This window comes from Oenanthe melanoleuca, chromosome 5 (genome assembly GCF_029582105.1).
Source record: "Oenanthe melanoleuca isolate GR-GAL-2019-014 chromosome 5, OMel1.0, whole genome shotgun sequence".
NCBI lineage: Eukaryota > Metazoa > Chordata > Aves > Passeriformes > Muscicapidae > Oenanthe > Oenanthe melanoleuca.
This window is the reverse complement of record NC_079339.1, coordinates 14905848-14925557: the sequence shown is the minus strand read 5'-3', so window position 1 is coordinate 14925557 and position 19710 is coordinate 14905848. Positions and strand designations below refer to the sequence as shown.

The following is a 19710-nucleotide window of genomic DNA, read 5'->3' as shown; positions in this document are numbered from 1 at the left end:
GCTGGGGAGACTTTGCCTTGGGACATTTGACACAGAAACTGGCTTTTATCAGCCAGGCAGTTTTCTTTCATACATCCATGCAGTTTCTGTCCATATTGCTATGTCTATTCTACGGTGATGGTTCTGGACATCAGAAACATAGGAGTGAAGTGGCTATAGGATACAAACTTTTCTTTGTGTTGGTGCAATGAGGTTTGCTGTCAGAACACCAAAATGGAAAGAGGAAAAAACCCTTTATTTTTTAAAAAATCCCAGGACACCTGATTCTTGGTGACTGCAAAGCCATCTCACCTGAGAGCATGCAAAGCACTGCTTTTTACTTTGTCACTTCTTTCCTCTTTATCAGTGCCAAACTCTACTTTGGTTTATGCAGGACAAGATCCTCAACTGGACCAAATTAAACTCTCACTCTCTGGCTTTTAAATTATTTTAAAACATTAGAATTCCTTTCTTTACTTTCAGGTATCTGTCTAGAGCCACCCAAGGATATCTCTTGCAGATGGTGTCTGGGTTAATGTTTTATGGCTGCTTTCTGTTTGAACAGGTTGCTGTAGCAGGCAGGGAACAGAAGTGTGCTGGCTCTGTCCTGCTGAGCCCCAGAGCTGCTTGTGTTGCCTAAGCTGGAATCTCAGGTGCATTTGTTTCTGCTGTACAGTGAATTGATACTGCTGAGATACAAATGCAGATTAAGGTGCAAGTGAATTCCACCAATCTGGGTAGGTGAATGATGATTAATATCTGCTGATATGATGATTAATATCTGCTGACTGGCTTCCCCACTTCACTGAGTAAATGATAGCTTTATTCATAGGGAATATAATGTAATTTTCAGTGAATTTCATCAAACCAGATACTCAGCTTTGATTATTTTTTTATTTAGTTTGCCTGTCAGTAAAGCATTGTGAGGATTTTCCCATCCGACTTGCCCTGAGCTCTCCTGTTAGAGGAAACCTGTCCCCCATGTTTACATCTCTTCCTGGACTTGAAAAATATAGAGTTTAAGGACTTTTATAGCTGGAAGGGGACCTCAAAGAAATTAAGGGAGACGCCGTTAATTGTGTCATGGTAGTTTCTATTTTTAAAATTAAATATTCTCAAAACTTACATATTCCTCTTACAGAAGGCAATGTTGCAGCTCCCTTTCCCAGCCTGATCAGCAATCCCAGGATGACTCAAATAGTGATGGTGTCTTCCTGCCTTCCTCTCCCACCCCAAGGATATTATGCTCCAATTGCTTAATCTAGTTTTTCAGCTTCCCAACCTCATTTGACCTGCTGTGGTGAGAAGTGGCCAATGCACTGTAAGAATCTGTTTCTCCTCATTCCTCTCATTCAAGCCAGCTGCAAAGTACCTAGTTGAGAGGCTTTGAGTCAGTCCACCTTATTTTAGATAGGCAATTTGTCATTTCTATCTCAAACAGCCCTTTGCATGGGGAATCAGCACAGAAACACAGACCCTGCAGGAGGTGAGGTGTTTGCCCTTCTTGGAGGCTGTTAGCTTAGACACACCACTAATTCAGGCATCACCTGAGGGATCCCATCCAGAGCTCCTCAGCCTCACCTCATCCTGTGGTGAGCATCATCTAACAAACAGCAGGGGATACAGGAAAGTGTGGGGCAGGTTGAAGTGCAGGGAGGGTGGGAAGGGGGCTCGTGTCTGGGTCAGGACACAGCCAGGCAAGGTCAGAAAAGGGGGTGTGAGAAGGCATTGGACAAAGGACAGCACTGAGACAGAGAACTGTCTGATGAGGAAACAGTGTTGTGGCTTAGAAAATGGATTATGACCTGATGGGGAAATGGAAATAGCACATGGGGGCAGTTCAAGCAATCCAGGTCTCTGCAGGGATTCCTGAAGCACCCTGGAAGTGTGGGGCTGTCTGATGAGCTGGGACTGTGCCAGGTGAAGAGAAGTCATGTGGGAGATAAAGAAATGAGGAGAGGAAGGCAGACAGCAGGAGAGCTGCCTCTGCACCAGGCAGCCTGCACTGCAGAGATCCCCTTGCTCATCAAGTGCTTGAAGCATCTTTATCTGATCCCTGCTAGGTCTCCAGGCAAGAGTTATGAGAGCCCATCAGGGACACTATCCCTCTGTCCTCCAGGCCTGGGCTTCTACAGTCCTCTCATCTGAGAAGCCTTGCAAATGAAATTTCCCTCATAGTGGATGCCTAGCAGTGTGAAATGCCATTCAGTCTCCCTCCAGAGAATAATTTATTTCATAATGGTTTAAAATAATTTAATTTTGAGTATGGGCAGAAAGGAGGCTAGCCTTTTTTTTTTTTTTTTTTGGAATTTGCAAGTGTGATAGCATGGAGATCTTCCAGATGTAGTATGTGGCTTGGAAAATGCTGCTGGAGGATTAGGCAGGTGAAATATCAGGAGTCCCTGGTTGATATCTCAAGTCATATCTGATGCTTAGATTTCAAACCAGGGGAGGGGGTGGGGGAAACTTTCCTTTAAGAACTTTTTCTCAAAAAAAAACCAAACCCAAAGCAAAATGCACCAAACAAAACTCTGGGTGGGACTAAAGGGTAGATATTTATAACCCTGAGGATCAAGAAATCATAAGACATCTGTTCTATTTACTGCATTTAAATTTGTATTGTTATACAAACTCCACCTCTAGCTGTGCAGCTTCTGGAGGGACAAGTTGGTACGGAGTGATCCTGAAAAGATGAGAGAGATTCCTGGAGGAGAGATTTACATTGCGTATCATCTTATCACCAGTCTGTCCCTCTCTCTTTTTTTTTTTTTCCCTGCACAGCAAAAGAGATGATTAAAGAGCTGGGGATTTAATTACAGCCAGGTATGCCTAAGGGGAAAACCCACTGAGTGAAAGGACCTCGCAACAACAAACAGCAAGTTCTCCAGTTTCCTCGCTTTGAAGGATTTATATCTGTGCAGGGGGGTGGGTTGGAGGGGGAAAGAAAACGATTAGGCTGGGGTTTGCAAAACACACCATCCTCTTCCCCTGTTTGGCAAAGTGCTGCCTTCAGCAGTTTGGTGCTCACATCACCCTCCTTCCAGCGCTGCTCCTCCACAGGACCCGAAGCACTCGGGTGATTCCAGGCGTGGCTGTCACTGGAGCAGCTCCTTTTCCCCCAGCACGGGCTGTGCAGGGCAGCCCCATGGTCTGACCCCCGTGGTTGCCCCAGCAGGTCCCTGTGCAGCCTGGGAACTGCCAGCTGGCACAATTTCAAAGGAGACATACGGGTCCAGGGCGTGGGAGGCTGCTTCTGATGTGAATCATGCTATCTCTGCTAGGGATGGGGCCCTGCATCTTCTCTGGGCTGTACCAGCTTATCTGGCCTGCTGGGTCTGCCTCCCAACCTTCTCAGCTCATTTCCAAGCTGTTGGGTGAAAGGAGCTTATTTTGTTGGTTTCCATCAGTCGGTGATGGAAGAGTCTTTAGCAGCAGTGCCATGTCCTCTGAGCACAGAGGACCAGCTTAGCATCTGCAGAGCTCCTCTAATCTCCACAGGGGAGGCCAGCTTCTTGCAGGTGCCAGTCAGCTCAGCAGCAAGGCTGGTACTTCAAAAGTCTTCCAAAAACTGGCACCTTGGACTTTCAAACACAAACAGTTTTTTCCATCCTACAAGGGGTTCCTGAAATTTGCTAGAGGTTAACAGTCAAATGGGTAATTGGCCTTTCTGAGCAAAAGGGAGCAGCTGTTTTCCCAGAAACCAAATGCAGGGATAGAGGCAAGAGAGTATTTTTCCATGTGATTTGCTGGACTAGTGTAACAAATACCCAGCTTGGTGAATCCAGAAAATGATGAACAGAGATTTGGCTGTTCTTATGCATCTATTGGGAGACTTATTTGCCTTTAAAGAAGGAGAGGGGGGAGGAAAAAAAGATGAGTTGGTTTTTCCTGTGACATATGTACACAGCCACAGGCAGTGCCTGTTATTTCACTTGCAAACAATTTCCTCTCTCTTTTGTTTATTGATGGCAGAAGGCATTCCAGCCAGGTACACTGGCTCTTCCCCGACTTCAAAGGAGGTCAGGTTACAAAGGCAAGCAGCACCCAGGCAAAATGAAATGCAGGAGGGTAAGGCCCATCAAAGTCAATCTCAAGGGGAGTTTATGTGCAAGGAGAAAGCCCAGAACACACCAGTAAGAATAAAAATAAGGATAAATTCCATTTATCAGCTACCAGAGCTTGTCCATGGGAGTGGTGATGGCCAAGTCACCTGGGCTGTCCCCGCTATCTCCTGGTAAACCATGTTCAGAATCTTCCATGGGAGAGTGCACAGGAACCACCTTTCACCTTCCCAGCTGTGCCTGTGCAGGTGGGTGCTGCTCATGCCAGCCCAGGGGCTCTGGGCTCAGGGAAAATTGCAACTGGAAGTAATGGATTTTCAGGTCTGAATTCAGACTTGAAAGTGAGGTCAGAGTTACTGGTGGCTGGAAATACTATCTAGCACCTAAATCAAGGCTGTGTGTCCAAAATCAGATGATGGGCCATGCCTGCCTGGGACTAACGGCTGGATCAGCAGTGCCCGTGCTGGGGAGGAAGGAGGCAGCCCAGAGAGCCCATGGGGGGACTGCACCAGCTCAGGATTGCTGCCCAGCCCCAAGGGGAAAGCAGGTGACTTGGGCTCATTCTTGCCCTTGGAAATATCCCCTTGCCAAGCTGGTTGATTCAGCAGTGATGTTTTACCTTGCACTTTTATTGCCACAGCCCAGGTGGTGGGAATGCCCATGGGGAATGGCAGCACTGGCACGGGGGCCATCCCTCTGCTCTGCTGACTAAGGACAGCTCATTCTGCACCTCTCCAGGTCCTGCTGCTCAGAGCCTGTCTCTGCTGCAGTGGTGCCTGCTGCCTTCACTCAGGGGCTCATGTGCAGTGATGGACACGTTTTTGGGGTGCCACTCCCGTGGCCATCACACCAGGGATGTTGCTGATGATATACCCTAATGACTCAAAGCAGGGCAGGGACTGGGCTGTGCCTGCACACTGCATCCCAATAAAATATGCCATTCAAGTCTGGGCAAATTGGGAAATGTTTCCTTTCCTCCAATGGCTCAGCAGAGCCAAACTGGGGTTCGGGTGATGCCGCCCTTGAGTCAATCCCTGCCCTGTGACAAGGCTCAGCCCCCATCCCATGTGACTCAGCACAGCCCCGGCTGTAGGAGGGACTGGGAAGTTGCAAAAAGTTAATGATGATTCTCCCTTTTTGGATCACTCAGCTTAATGGAGCGTCGCTCGGTGGCTTCCCCACCCACCCCCGGAGTGGAGCTGCTGGGGCTGGTATCAATCAGCCTCCTCTCATGGCAGGGCTTTTGGTCAGGATGGCTCAGGTCACCCTAGGCATTGTCCAAGCCTCTGCCACTGCAGGTCCACCCGGAGGCCACTTGGCAGGTGACATGGCCGGGGAAGGACACGCAGAGCTGTGCCAGTGTCACACGGCAGCTGGGCACTCGTGAGCCAAGCTCTCCAGCCCTGGCCAAAGAAAGGGACAATGGCAAAAAAGGACAGGCAGGAGCCAGAATGTCTTCTTGGTGTGATGTGCCCTCGTGTCAAAAATCCTTTGTGCTCTGAGGAAAAGTGAAGGGTTGCATTTTGATGGTTTTCCATTCAGTTGTATGCTGTTGGAAATATATTAATTTTGTAGCTATTGTTCTTCATGTCAACTTCATTTTGACTCTATTTCTATTTGCCCTTTCTTATTGGTTTTTTTTTTTTTTTTTTTGACTTGTTATTATAGATTAACATTTCCTTTCTGCTTAACAGCTTACTTACTTTCTCATTTATTTTGCACTCATTTCCTTTCAGCTGACTTTGGGTTTCCAACACAACAAGGTTGAGTGTAGTGTAGTGTCATTCCTGGTCAAAGCAGACCACTGGAGTTTTCTCCAGGATGGACTGCCACAGAAACAAAGCCCACCAAAGACACCAAACAAAGCATTTTGAACTAGAGCTCTTCTTTCAAGTCAGAGGGGTTTTCATTTGGATCAAACAAACCCTTTCAAGGCAGGGAAAACTCAGTAGATTCCTGTCTGTCTCTTATCTGTATTGCAGTCAGTGTGACTTTTTAACCATGATCTCTTCCAGCCTCTCTCCTCTCATGTCCACTTGGGCCAGGTTCACCTGAAGTATGGGAGATGCTGAACAGAAAAATAAAAGAGGGAATCCTTACACATCCAGCACTTGCAAAGTGCTGGAAAAGTCAAATAATGTCTGGGATTTCAATATTTTGCTCTTCCTTCCCTCTCCCTCCCCCTTAGTTTTTGTTTAAAATCTGTAGAACCAGTTCCCCATCCTTTACATCTGGTGTTCTGCTGGGATTGGATATTAGCATCTCCGTCATACTTGCTTCCCGCCTAAAAATGATGAACCACCCAATTTGTATATTTATAGTTTAAAATAATGGCAAGAGAAGGTACAGGCATTTTCCTCCTTTGCTTACAGATGTACAGTTTTTCTTTGAGAGGACTTGCCAAGAATGAAGACCGTGATATTAACTGTATTTCACAAACACACCACAAGTTGTATCTGCAAGCGATTTTAGAAAGTTTCAGTCACTGCTGCTGAGTAGGCAGTGATGGTAAACTCAGGCATGCACCCTGAGTAAAGCTTCCAGCTGATGGGATGGATCTCTCCCTAGAAGGCAGAACACTTGAAATAATGGATCCCACCTTCCAGTCATTAACTGTGAGGTCCTTTTTTGATAAGCAAACCCTGATGGAAGAACCTGTTTTCTTGAAGAAAGCAGCAATTCCCTTTTGAGTCTGTTTAAATGATTATGTTCTGTCAGGCTTGATGGTGCTTGTGTGTTCCTTTGCCAGGTTGTCCAGGGTTTGGTGGTTGGGAAGCTGGCTAGTCACTGCACAGAGATGACCCTGCTCAGACTCAGCGTCTTCGTCTTCGCCGGCGTGGGCCTAGGCATGGTAAGGCCATGGGAAATCACCCACAGTGCCTTTAAAAATGTCCCAGGCAGTGACACAAGAGCTGAGGGCTCTGCCCCTGGAAGTGCCACCTCTTGGGTGGTCTGCAGGGCAGGGAAAACCAGCCCTCCTGGGCCTCTGCGCAAACAGAGCCGCGCTCAACGTCAGCATTGCGCCAAGCCGTGATAAAGAGTGTGAGTAATAGTTATGGGGATTAGAAAATATATTAATCTTGCACTGAAACTTGCTAAGTCCCTCCTGAGTCACCGGATTTGCACAGGAATCCTGGCCTGGTCTTGTCAGCGACTGCATTTCCTGGACTACCCAGAAAGTAAATGAAGATTGCGGTGGGGAAAAATCATTGCAGTTGTACATTGCAGTGAGACAGCAGAGGTTGTGCACTCTCCTTCTGCAGCTGTATTGTTGTCTGATCCCCCAAGGTGAGAGTATTTGGGGAAGGGGGTAGCAAGGCAGTGATTTTGTTGCTCTGTTTGGGATAAGTGATGTTAGCTGCTGCTGGCTAACATCTCCCACGTGGGAGATGGTTGATGCCGATCTCAAACAGCAATTGGAAAACTGAGTGGATGTAGGTCACTCTGCTGGGAACTGTGTTTGCTCAGATAAGCCATGTTCAGAACACTGATAGCTCTGCCCAGGCCATGGGGAAGGAGGAAAGGTGTTCACAGTCCCCATCAGTGCAGTGGACCCAAAGGACAGTGGAGCTGCATCAGCCTTTCAGCATTCCCTGCAGGATTTGGCCTTGAGCCTTGCTGCCAGGGCACTGGTGCTCCCAGTGCTGCAGGTAGGATGAGTGCCATTCCCACAACCATACCACAGCCAGGGGAGGTCAGGGCCAAGTCCTGCAGGGTGTTGAGGTTTGTGGTTCCCAGCTGCATGGATGAGAGGAGGCACCTACACACCTTAGCTAATCTGAGCCTAAATCGTGTCTGAGATGAGGCTGCACAGGGAGGATGGGTGCAGATCTAGGATTGGCTCTGCAGGTGAAACATGGTCCCTCTCCCTGGGGTTTCTGAGGCTCCCAGGGATTCTGTCAGGTGTAGAATGCTCAGGAAGGGTCTCTTCCCATTGGTGTCCTGCACTTTTGGCTGAAATCAATATGCCTCCCCTAACATGGGACATCTGCACAGAGCTTGATGCTCCTGAGCATGGCCTGGGAAGGACTTTGAAGGTTTCCCCATTGTTTTTTGGTCATGGGTGGGAGCAGTTAGGTGGGACCAAGGTGGACCTGGCCTGTCTGGAGACATGAGCACCCCCAGCCAGGTGCAGGGCAGGTGCTGCTGGGACTGTGCTGTGCTGAAGCCCAGTCCCATGGGCATCAGGCAGAGCAACAACAAGAATTATATGGCTTTTGTGCACTGAGGTCTCACTGACCTCCAGGGAAGGCTGGAGTCAGGTGGAGGTAGGAGAGAAAGCCTTGATGGCAGCGGAGGGGCACACGGGGCAGCACAGATGTCCCAGGGCAGGGAGGCTCACACTGGCTGCACAGGGAGGAGAACAGGAGCCAGGAAGGGAAATCCTCTTAGAGTCAGTAATTATGCCAAGCCCGGAGGGCTGTGGACATCCTGACAGCACGGGCCTGGGGACCAGGGTCAGCAGTGACTTCCCATGAGGACTATTCATAGGCAAATGCAGCTGCAATCCCCCTTGCCCGGGACCTTGCCTTGTTAAAAAGGGCTCTGTCCAAGTGGCTGCCAAGAAAACATCCGCTTCTGGGGTGGCTTTCTGTCTCAGAGGGGATGAGTGCTGTCACAGCAGCAGCCCCACGTGCAGAAGTTACTGGGTGAAGCTTTTAATCCTTCACAGCTGCTGGTGGAGGAGCGTCCCACCTGCTGTGCCCTTGCAGCATGTGGCCTCCAAATGCAGCAGTTCCCCTCCCCGAAGGAGGGAAGTGAGGAGAAAGGCTAGCTGTTAATGAAAGGCACCCCAGGACCCATCCTGATATCACAGGGAGGGGAGGTGGGCTGAAGGGTTTTTGGAAGGCTGGCACAACAGCAGCAGACAGACAGCACTGCAGCTGGGAAGAGGCTGCAGGATGTTCCCAGCAACAGGCAGCTGGAGAAGGGAAGGAGTGGGCTGGGAGCTCAGCAATAACACCTGGATAAAGAGAGGAGGGAAGAAGCAGAGTCTGATGTGCAGATGGGAGCTGGGAGAGCGTGGGCAGGGCTGTAGGAGGGCTTGGCAGTTGCGATGGGGAAGTTTTTTCCCTTTGTCTGAAGGCACGGCTGTACCTCATCCTGCCTCACTGCCTGCATTTCCCAGGCATTTGCTTTTCAAGTTGTCTGCTGAGACTCTTGGTTCTGCCTCTCACCTAAAAAATGCTTTCAGATCTGCTCACCTCATAAAAAACTACTCACCACCCAGCAGCTGAGGAGTAGCAAGGACTGGCTTTTGCCTGGCTCGGTTCTTCCTTAGCCCCAGGGAAGTGAGGAGCCATTTCCCCTTGTTTTACAGGAGACACAGATATGCCTCTGCTCTTTTCTGCTCACTTGCTCCAGCCCATGAGAGTCTGTACAAAGCAGGAGGGATTAAAATTGATTTTTTCTATGAGCTCCACAATGTTGTCCTGCAATGACATTTGCCCTAGCAAGGAATTATTCTCCTTGCTTTTGTTTATGTACCAAATACCTGTTCCTCTGTCTTTGTTCTCTGGTTCCTTAATCAGAAGTGCCTAGATCTTAGCCAAAATGTAGGCAAAGAGCCCCTTTGAGGAGAAAAACCTGGCTGTATGTGACTCCAGAGGGGAACTAGGAATAAACCTCAACATTTCCAAGTCATTAATGTGCAATGTCTCTGGGCTCCTCCATCTTCTGTAGCCGAGAGGCAGGGACCAGATCTTAGGACAGAGAACTCCAGAGAATGAAACTTCTGGCTAAACCAGTGACAGAAATATTTTCCAGCCACAATAACACACCTTGAGACATGGGTTAGGGCAGGAGACTTGCAATAAAGGGGGAATTTCCTTTCCATGCCCCAGAGAAATCCATTCATTTGACCAGCAGGGCTTGTGAATGAGCTGGGAGCCGCTCCAGCCCCACAGCTTAGGGAGCCTCACCGCTTTTGTTTCAGCATTAAACAGCTGGAGGGATGTCTCTGCTAAGAATATGTGCAATAACAGAATCATTACTCTCCCTAATTATGCTCACTAATGTGCACTCATGGCCAGAAGACCTATTCCAGATTAGTGAATTTGGTGAATTTATTAGCAGGGAAGCAGCAGAACAGGATTAGAAATCCCAAAGGTACGGTGTTACATAATGCACCGTGCTCATTTCTTTTGACAGGCTCGGTTTAGTTTTAATTATTTATGATAATGAACCAAAAAGCCTTCTCTAGGCTGTTTTGTATAAGTAATGGAAGCTTCCTGAAGTACACCACATACATCTGCTGTTCAACATTTCCTCGGGAGTTGGACAGAAGACAGAAGACAGGGGGAAGGGTGCAGGGACGTCACTAATTCCCAGATGCTAAAAATACCCACAGCAGTGCCGGGGAAACGTGCTGCCAGATTGTAGGGTATCGTTTGCTCTGCATGCTTGGAATAATTCAGTGCAGACAAAGGGCAGGCTGTGACAGACCCCACAACGGCCCAAGCTGCACCACCACGGATCATTTGTGGCTCCCACCATTTCCCTAAGTCATGGCTTTGACTTGTGATTTTCCTCCAGGTTGTTTCTTGCCACAGAGTCACTGCTTGTGCTCTTTAGTGATCTGTTGTGTCCTGTCCCTCAGGCCCTGATGAGGACTGTGTGGCATTACTGCATCGTCGCCGTGCCGCTGGTGTTTGCCTTCAGCATGCTGGCCACCATCACTGACAGCATCCTCACCAAGGCTGTGCCCTCCTCCGACACGGGTAAGACTCATCAAAGCGGCCAGGCTGGTGTTTGCTCACTTCTGAGTCCAGTGGGCACTTCCCAGCTCCCAGCACAGCTCTGGAGCGCTGGGTGAACACCCAGACCTGGCTGGGCACATGATGAGTGTTGGCAGAGCAGATGAACAGGACTGGTGGGACTGATGGACTTGAACAGCCTTGAGCAAGCATCCCACGACCCAGTGGGATCCCACAATCCCAGTGCTCCCAGTCCTGTGCTGCCTGCTGACATCCATGATGGTGGGCACAGAAAGAGAAGGCTTTCTAAAATCTCTTTTCCGTGGAAAGCCAAGGTATGTTTAAAAAAACCAAAAAACACTTCTCTTCTACTGTAGCAGAGTCAGAGAGGGCTGCTTGTTCACCCCTTTTCACTTAGGGTATCTCAGGAGGGCATTCTGGATTACTCTTTGCAAACATGCTTGCTGATGCAATAAATGCCCCTTCTCTATGTTTTGGCCTTGTTTCAGTCAGAGTTCCTGTATTTCTCTGTGCAAGACAGCAGTGGTAGACACATCTTTATACCTGGGGCTTTAGTTCTGGAAATATGCCTACATTATTGTCACGGGAGCCTGGCTGAGTTTGTGCAGGGATGGAGCTGGCTTAACCTGGTTTGATGTCTTTTGCTCAAGCTCTTTCAGGGTTTGCTCCCAGAGCAGGAACCCAAGAGTGTCTCTGCTTTAGCTGAGGCTTTCTGGGATGCCAGTCTGCATCCCTCATCTTTCCTAGCAGCTGTCTGAGCAGGTACCTCTGTGCAGACCCTACCAAGAATGAGAGCTGTAGTTTGCACAGCCCATTAGTGAAGTTTATAAAGCACTTTTGAGAAGCTTCTGGGTGAAGAACTTTTCTGAAAATCACTTCAGAAGTTTATTTGTAGAGCTGAGCCTCTACATCTCCTACAAATGCTGGGAGACTCTGATTTTCAAGTGGGATATTTCTACCTGCCAGATTATCCCCAGCCTTCACCTCCCTGGGAAGAGTCTCAGCCCCTCTGCTCAGCCAGGAAGAAAATTTGCTGCTTCATGACTGGGAGCAATGTTCATGTGAGGGAGAGCCAGGGCGGAAGGGCACCAAGCAGCTTTGGGACATACAACCAAGTTGGAATTCATCCAGGCTCTTCTCAAAGGGGTTTTGTGAGGAAAACCAGAGAAGTGCTTAGCTTCTAGGGCCCGGAGGCAAGCTTTGGTCAGAGAGGAAAATGGGTTTAGTTGCCTCACCCTGCTCCCTGTTGCATATGTTGTTAGGCCAGCCCGTGCTGGCAGGATGGATGGTCTCCCCATGGCAGGCAGGGATTGCAGGGCAGGATGGAGGCAGTCTGCAGAGCTGTGCAGATGCTCAGGAGCAGGTTGCAGGTCATCAGGGGATGCCGTGAACTACTGAGGGCTTTTGCCTGCCTATCCACCCTGGGCTGATGTCATGCCAAGTGCTATTAAATGCAGAGTTACAGCTGGCTCCAAACTGGGCATATCACAGAGGGATGCTCTGGCACAGAGCACTGTGGCACTGTGGGCAAACCTTGTCTCTGCCACTTCTCCCTGGCCTTCACCTTTCTAACAGTGTCGTTTCCCCACAGTATTTCTGGGGGAAGAGGTGCTAATGGTCCCGTGCTTGTTTTGGATGCACGCTGGCAGGGGCCGGGGCGAAGGCAGGAATGCCTGACACAGCAGAGCCGGCAGGCTGCCCTTCCACAGCAGCTGCAGCAGGGGCTGCGTGGGTGTCTCGCAGAGAAATGCAGCCATCCAAATGCCTGCCATCCATCCCAGGCCGTGGGTGGCACCCCGAAAGGGCTGCTCCACCCATACAGCACTGAGGGATGCTCCCTGCTCTGCACACAGAGGCTTTTGGCGGCGCTTTAGAATCCCTCACTGAGAGCGTGGAAATCTGGTTTTATGGAAAAGCTTTGCTGTTGCTGTGTTGAAAATCTCAGCACTCGCTTGCAACAGCTTTTAGCTAATGCTGGGAGATCACACGTTGAGAATTTGTCCTTGGAAGCATCACTTCTGAGCCTTGCTGCTGTCTTTTCCTGATGGTTTTGGTCAGCTTCTGGCCTGTAGAACCCACGGAGGTTTTTCCTTGGGTCAGGAAAAGGCTTTCTGAGGAGTTTGGGCTGAGCTCAGGTGTCCATCTCAGCACGGGCTGGGATGGATGGGGCGTTGCAGGAGTGTAGGCTGTCCGCCCTTGCTAGTCACTGAGTCACCCGCCCTTGCATTTTAAACAGGCGTCTCGGAAAGGGAGCAGCACCAGCACCATCCCTGCACCCATCAGCCTGCTTTAGATCCCATCCAAGGTCACTTCCTCCCAAGGCTGATGGGTTTGGCGCTTGCTCTTTGCTCGCTCTCAAAGCTCAGGCTTTGCGCAGAAGCAAAGGTAGCCGAAATTATTTAATTAGTTTCCCTTTTATTTTTATTTTTTTTTTCCCTCTTCGCTTCATCTTCAAAGGCAGGAAGAGAAAATTCAGCCCCACAAACACGTGCTGCTCAGCTGGACGCGTGAGCTGGTGGGAGGGCAGCCCGGAGCCCAGGGGGACTTGCAGTCACACAAGCTCTCCTTGTCAGCCCCGCTCCTGCCCCAAGAATGGAGGTCTTGTTCCTGCACAGATGCCCCCATTGCTGAGGGAGGGAGGCAGGAAGCCCAGCAGAGCTTCTGTGCGTAACGGGCCCGTGTGTCCTGATCCTATTTGTGCGTCAGAACCCGAGGAGGAGACTTTGCAGACAGGCAGGGCTCGGGGCACTGAACCCCCAGCTTTGCTTGAGCTTTGCTTGAGCTTTGCTTGAGCTTCGTGGGTTCAAAGGCGGCCGCTGGCGACAGTGACCTAATGGTTAAACGCGATTGCCCCATGGGCGTGTGGCTGATCTGGGCCAGCAGCATCATCTGAGCGAGGCAACAGGATGTGAGCTGGAAAGGAGTCGCCCGCCTTGGAGAGCCGCCAGCACCCAGCCCTGAAACCTGCGGGAGCGGAGGAGAGCTGGGATGGGAGGGGAGGATGGGCTCCCAGCCGGCACGGGTCATGCCAGGTATGGGAAAAAGGAACAGAAAAAACACGGAGAAGGAGAGGAAAGAGCAGGGGAGGTGCAGAAGGTGGGATGGCTACGGCAAAGAAGGGGAGCGTGTGCGCTGGCAGAGCTGCACGAAGCAGTGCAGGAAATTTTCTGCTGACACGGTGATTTGTCCCAGTGAGAGGTCTTGCCTTAAATGAGATCTATCACATGTGCAGCTTTGCCACAGAGCTACGGCCACGCTGCGGAGCTGAGATTTACAAAGTCCCAAAGCCCGAGGGCGTCTGAGGGATCTAATTTAAGCCCATTAAACAGAAATTATCTTTCTCAGCAGCATGTTGGGAGAAGTGCAGAGGGAGAGCCCGGCCTTTTAAGACGTTGGATTTCTGCTCCAGAAAAAAAAAAAAAAAAAAAAAAAAAAAAAAAAAAAAAAGGAAAGGGAAAAAATTGCCTCCCCAATCATAAGAGCCAGTTTGGCAATTGCACGTAGTAATTAGTTTAATTCAAATACCTAGAGGGGAAAAAATAATTGCAAAACCTGCCCAGAGAGTTAGGTGGTTGTGGGATGGTTCCCATTGGCAAAGGGTCAAGGCCAGGTCCCACCCATCGCCTTTGTGTTCCCATGCGTGGGAGGAGCACTCGGCAGCGCTTCCCGGGAGATTTCCCTCTCCACATGGTTACACCCTTGGCTTGGGCTCATTGCACAAGTATTTTAAGCACGCTGATAAAAGCCCAGCAGTCGCTGCCCGGCATTACACGAACACCTGGCTGCCTGCTCTCTCTGGGAGCCGGGGATCATTTCCCCCTGCCTGCCCACGTTCAATATCGCACTCCTTCTCCACTTCTTGCATTCTCCTCATCCTTCCCGGCTGTGTGGTGACCACACCTCAGCTTGTGTCTTAGGGGAAAACTGATGCCAGCAGCCCAAATAATCACACTGTTACTAAAAAAATAATTGCAAACATCATTTCAGCGCTGAGCACAAGTTTATTGAATTTGCTGCCAGCTTGCAGAACGATTTGCTAGCTGGCCGGGTATTTTCCGCTCCTCTGAACATGACAGCTGTCCCGAACAAAGACTGCAGGACAAAGGAGCATTCTGGGTGTGTGTGGGACAGCTTTGTGTCCCAGGGGATGTCCTGGCCATCCGTCTGCACGTGGAAAAAAAACCTGGCCTTTGCCAAAGTGGAGGTGCTTCCCCAGCCGCTGGGTTCCTGTTAGGGATGCAAATGTGAGAGCTGCCGGAGGGGAACCGGCCCGGCGGGAGGAGGGCTCACATCCATCCAAATGGAAATATCCGCTCTGCTCGCAAAGGGGGATGGGGAATATCTCTAGGGGGTTCTGGCTTTATCTGTGGCTTTATTTATTTATTCTTAAAGACCTAGTTAGGCCTAACCCTCTCACTCCTGCTGGAGAGCTCTTTCTCTGTTTCAGACTGAAGAATAAATGCAGTAGTAGCTTGGGTGGAGAGGGGCCCACTCAGGTAATTAGGAGATTGGAAGAACCTGTGTGATTTGCTAGGAAGGCTCAAACATGACCCTAGAAATTACCTCTCCATCCCTAATCCCATGCAGCAGTTACCAGCCCTGCCAGGGTGATACAGGTGTGATACTCAGCAGCACTTCCTGGTGCCAAAGCTTCCCTGGACCCTGGTGACAGCAGTGGTGAGCACCCACTTTGCCTTTTGGCCAGTTCTGCTATTGCCCAGACTGCTCAGGGAAGGGCTGAGCTGGCTCCTGGTGGAAACTGGTCCCCATGCCTGCAGGAGTCCCTAACCAGAGCAAACCCTAATGGCACCGCTATGAATTAATGCAAGAAGTTATTTGAAGTGATTTGCTAATTTGCTACTGCAGGGGAGCAGCATCAGGGATGAAGGGGATCTTGTGTGCTCTTCTCTGCTTTTCCATGCCAGGAATTGCTCTCACCCTGTGTGTCTCTGCCATCTCTCCTAGGTGCCATGCTTGGGATTTGTGCCTCAGTGCAGCCCTTGACCCGAACAGTGGGTCCAACCATTGGTGGAGTTTTGTATAAACAATTTGGAGTCTCCTCCTTCGGCTATTTACAGCTAATGGTCAATTTAGGTTTGTTTGTTTACCTCTTGAAGAGTAAAATCCCACTAGGAGAGATGAAAAGCCAATAATGCATTTGCAAGAAAGTAACCTGCTTATTTTTTCCACAGAAATAAATTCCTGAGTTTTATTTTTGATTCTGTAAACCTAGAATAAAAAAATTTGAACAATCCTTTAATTTTGTCAACATTTTCATCTGGAGTAAGGGACAGATCAGTTTGCAAAGGTCTTGGAGCTGTGCTGGAGCAACTGGGGGCCCTGGGACCCTTGGAGCTATCAGGTTCCTCCCATTCCCCCCCTACAGCAGTGGCTGTCGTGGCAGGCAGCAGCCCCCAACCCTCAGCTGTTGTCAGGCAGCATTCCTTCTAGGATTCACTGAAACTGAAGGGATTAGGAGCCAGTGTCTTTGCACTGCTTTGGCCTTTTATTTCAGCGCCCTGAAACGCTACCAAGAAAAAATGGGGAGTAAAACACATCTGCTTTTGAGCATTGTTTTGCTGCATTAAATGCATCTCCAGCATTCTCAGGTTGGAGGGGGCACTGAGGCCAAAGGCTTTCAAATGCTGTGGCCAGAGGTTTGCTACATCCACAGCTCAGTCATGTGCAACCCTGCCTGTGCACGAGCTGCCAGCAAGGAGGATGCAAAGCCCTGCCACACCAGGCTGCCGTGCCAGAGCCTCCCTGCCACTTCCAGACACTGGGCCAACCCTCCTTCCAGGTTTTTTCCCCTCCCTGTACTGAGTCTTGCTCTTACTTCAGGCTTATGTAATCACATACTTCGCAACTTCCTCTAGTACAAAGTCTCCTGCAAGAATTGGGCTGATATTGGGGAGATTACCTGCTGGAAATGACCGAGTTTGGAGTGAGTACTTTGCCCTCTATGCTCACAGTCCTGACTGCCAGAGTTGTGTGCTTCAGCACTGCTCTCGAGGAAGCCCAGGTTAGTCAGTGAGAACTGAGCCTCACAAAAAAAAAAAAAAAAAAAAATTCAGCACTTTTATCCAAAAAAAATTCAGCTGATTTTTTTCTCCAAGCTTCTTGGTCCAGATGCTATAGGAAAAGAGCCTGCCTCCATTCTTCAGTTATTCTGGAGAAATTTAATTCTGTCTAGAGACTGCAGAGCTGAAGGAAGAGAGGAGAGCGAGTTCAGCTTGCTTTTCTACAAAGCTGAGGAATCCATGGAGCATTGGTGCTCTCATTCTGAAACCAAGAATCCAGTTTTGTGCCTTAGCACGGCACTAAGCTATGGGGGCTGGGGAGCAGCATTTTCCTGTGCCTTCTGCAGCTGCCATTACTTGACTTTATGGGAAAGAGCTTCTAGAAGAGCACTTCTGCAAGCTGTGGTAGGCTTTTCTACCTCTACCACTGACCAGACCTGAACCTCAACACATTTTCCCTCCCTGGTCAGGAGACAAGGCCAAACACAAACAGGTTATCTGGGCTTTCTCCATCTCCCACTGCCCGGTCCAGGGCACCAAAAAGCCAAGCCTTACCCACTCTTTTTATGCCACTTCACCACTGCCATATCCACAGATACGCCTCAACAAAAATTACTGCAGCCCAGAGTACAGTAATAAAAAGTGAACATTTCAAGTAATTTATTTGGAATGGACACATTAATGCAAAAGCAATATTAAGACCAGTAACTGCTGAAAGACATTCAACAAAATAAATACAAATATAGATACTAGAAATAATTTAAACTGTGTTTAACACCACCAGTCAGTATTGAATCTTCCTTGCATCTCATAAATAGAAGATAATAGTTCACAAAGCTGTGCCACTCAAAACACGTGGACGCTTTGCTAGAAGTCCTGTACGAAAGTCTTTGGTTTTTCTTTATGCATCTCAGGCAAAGCTCAGGGCTCTTTGCTCAGCAGCCTCAACGGGCTTGGAGAAAACCAAGCTGCTTCCAGCTCTCTTCTTTGCTTTCCTTCATTGGTACCCTGTCCCATTTCAGTCCAAGACACTCGATCTGGTTTATCATCCAGTGGTATGCTGTAAAGGTAGCAAGAGGAAGTGGGTTAGTTAACCACGCAGCAGAGCGAGGCACAGGAGCAAAAAACGGGGGGCTTTAAAGGGGGAGTAAGCACTAAGCATTCATTTTCACAGGTTTTATATCTTTTATCAGATTCTGTGGGGAAAGCACTGCCTGCCGAGTGCTATTTCTTATTCCCCGCCACCCCCACGTGTCGTGCTCTCAGCACGCTGCAAAGCCCGGCTCCCAGCAGTGCATCGGAGAAGGGGCCGAGCCCCGTGCGATGGCTCGGGCTGGGGCAGGGCTCCCCGAAACCAGAGCAGCGCTCCCCGACAGCCCCGTGCGATGGCTCAGGGCAGGGCAGCGCTCCCCGAAACCAGAGCAGCGCCCCCCGAGAGCCCCGTGCGATGGCTCAGGGCAGGGCAGCGCTCCCCGAAACCAGAGCAGCGCTCCCCGAGAGCCGGGCAGCACGGCGCGGTGTCGGGGCTCGGTGTCGGGGGTGGCCGTGCATCCCCCGGGGCCGAGCGGGTCCCTCAGGACAGGAGCCCCCCCCGCCCGTCCGGCTGCCCGAACTGTTTTAAATGAGTGAAATAATTGAGAAAGACGGAGCGAGAAGCCCGCGAAGCGCAGCGCCGAGGGCCGGGCGGGCTCACCTGGGCGCGGGAGGAGCTCAGGGTGCCCGGGCCAGCCGCCGCTCCTGGGTGCCCGCCGCCTGCTCCATCTCCTGGCGGCTCTTGAAGTCCTGGATGGCCCGCTTGTTCTGGAAGTCGATGAGGGCCATGGTGATGGAGGCGTTCCAGCAGCTCTGGTCCGGACACCGAAAGTCAATCTCCTTGCGGTCTTTGGTGACGATGGTGAAGTAGATGTACTTGCCCGTGCGCTCCACGCAGTCCACCTTGAGGATGGAGCCGAAGCCCAGCTCCTTGCCCTTGGCCCGCTTGTGCCCGTCGGGAAACAGGCTGAGGCTGTCCTTGGTCAGCACCACCAGCTTCTTCTTCCACAGCTGGAACAGGCTGTCGCTCCGCTTCTCCAGCTCGCCCTCGCGGATCACCTCGGCTTGCATCTTCATCCTCGCTCCGCGGCGGTGGCTCCGGCTGCTGCTCCTGCTGCTGCTCGGGCGGCGCTGACCGAGCCGCGCGGCGATGGGAACAATTTATTGCAATGAATCAGCGCCGGGCGCCTTCCGGTGCCTCCCTCCCCCGGGGAGCCCGGCCCGCCGCCCCCTCCCGCCCCGCCTCCCGCCCGCCCCGCAGCGCCCGCACCGGCTCCCGGCACCGGGGAGGGGCTCGGAGCCTGCTGCTGCCGCCCCCAGCGCTGTCTGCCCGCTCCCCTCCCCACCCGTGTTTCCTCTGTCCGTCAAGGATAGCCCCCCCGCGCCGGGGATGGGGCCGCTGAGATCCGAGACAGCCCCTCCGAACGCTTCCTGCCGCCTCCCGGATCCCTGATGGGATACAGGATGCTCCCAGCGCTCTGTGCCTAGGGGCATCTTCACAGCATCATCTGTGTCTGGGGCAGCGTGGTCTGACCCAAGCCTGTGGTGGGTTTCTGCTATCTCCCATGGACAGCTGGTCTGAGTCCAGCCCCTGGTCACCCCAAGACACTCAGCCAGGGACTGGCCAAGCCCAGCAGCTTCATTTGAGCCCTGCATCCCACCAGCTCTGCACCATCACCATCAGCCCTTCCTTCATCCTTTCCCGAGGGCAACCCACCTCTCCAGTTTTGCATTAACACTGCTTCCCCTTATTTTTATCCCCTGCAATCACTGGGTTTATCCCATTCCCTCCTCCAGGGAAGGCACCACAGCAATAGCCTGGGCAGTGCCCAGCGCCATGGGGAAGGCAGGAAAGGCTGTGGCAGCTGGAGGTGATATTTAAGAGGCACGTGTGAGCCTGCA

At 50.8% G+C, this 19710-nt stretch overlaps 2 protein-coding genes across 2 annotated transcripts in view; one reads left to right on the top strand and one right to left on the bottom strand.

The window, feature by feature from the left end:
- SLC22A18 (solute carrier family 22 member 18) overlaps positions 1-16016 on the top strand; it is a 56822-nt gene extending 40806 nt beyond the window's left edge. The window contains exons 8-10 of the mRNA XM_056493464.1: positions 6790-6891; positions 10639-10759; positions 15722-16016. Of these exons, the coding sequence (XP_056349439.1) occupies positions 6790-6891; positions 10639-10759; positions 15722-15909 (411 nt within the window). The 3' untranslated portion in view covers positions 15910-16016. The remainder of the gene's footprint in view (positions 1-6789; positions 6892-10638; positions 10760-15721) is intronic.
- Positions 16017-17404: 1388 nt separating this feature from the next.
- On the bottom strand, positions 17405-19036 carry PHLDA2 (pleckstrin homology like domain family A member 2). The gene is made up of 2 exons (XM_056492714.1): positions 18470-19036; positions 17405-17836 (listed from the first exon to the last, which is right to left on the bottom strand). Exon 1 carries the CDS (start codon positions 18883-18885, stop codon positions 18487-18489), a length of 399 nt encoding a protein of 132 aa, XP_056348689.1. The 5' UTR covers positions 18886-19036; the 3' UTR covers positions 17405-17836; positions 18470-18486.
- Between the last annotated feature and the right edge of the window lie 674 nt (positions 19037-19710).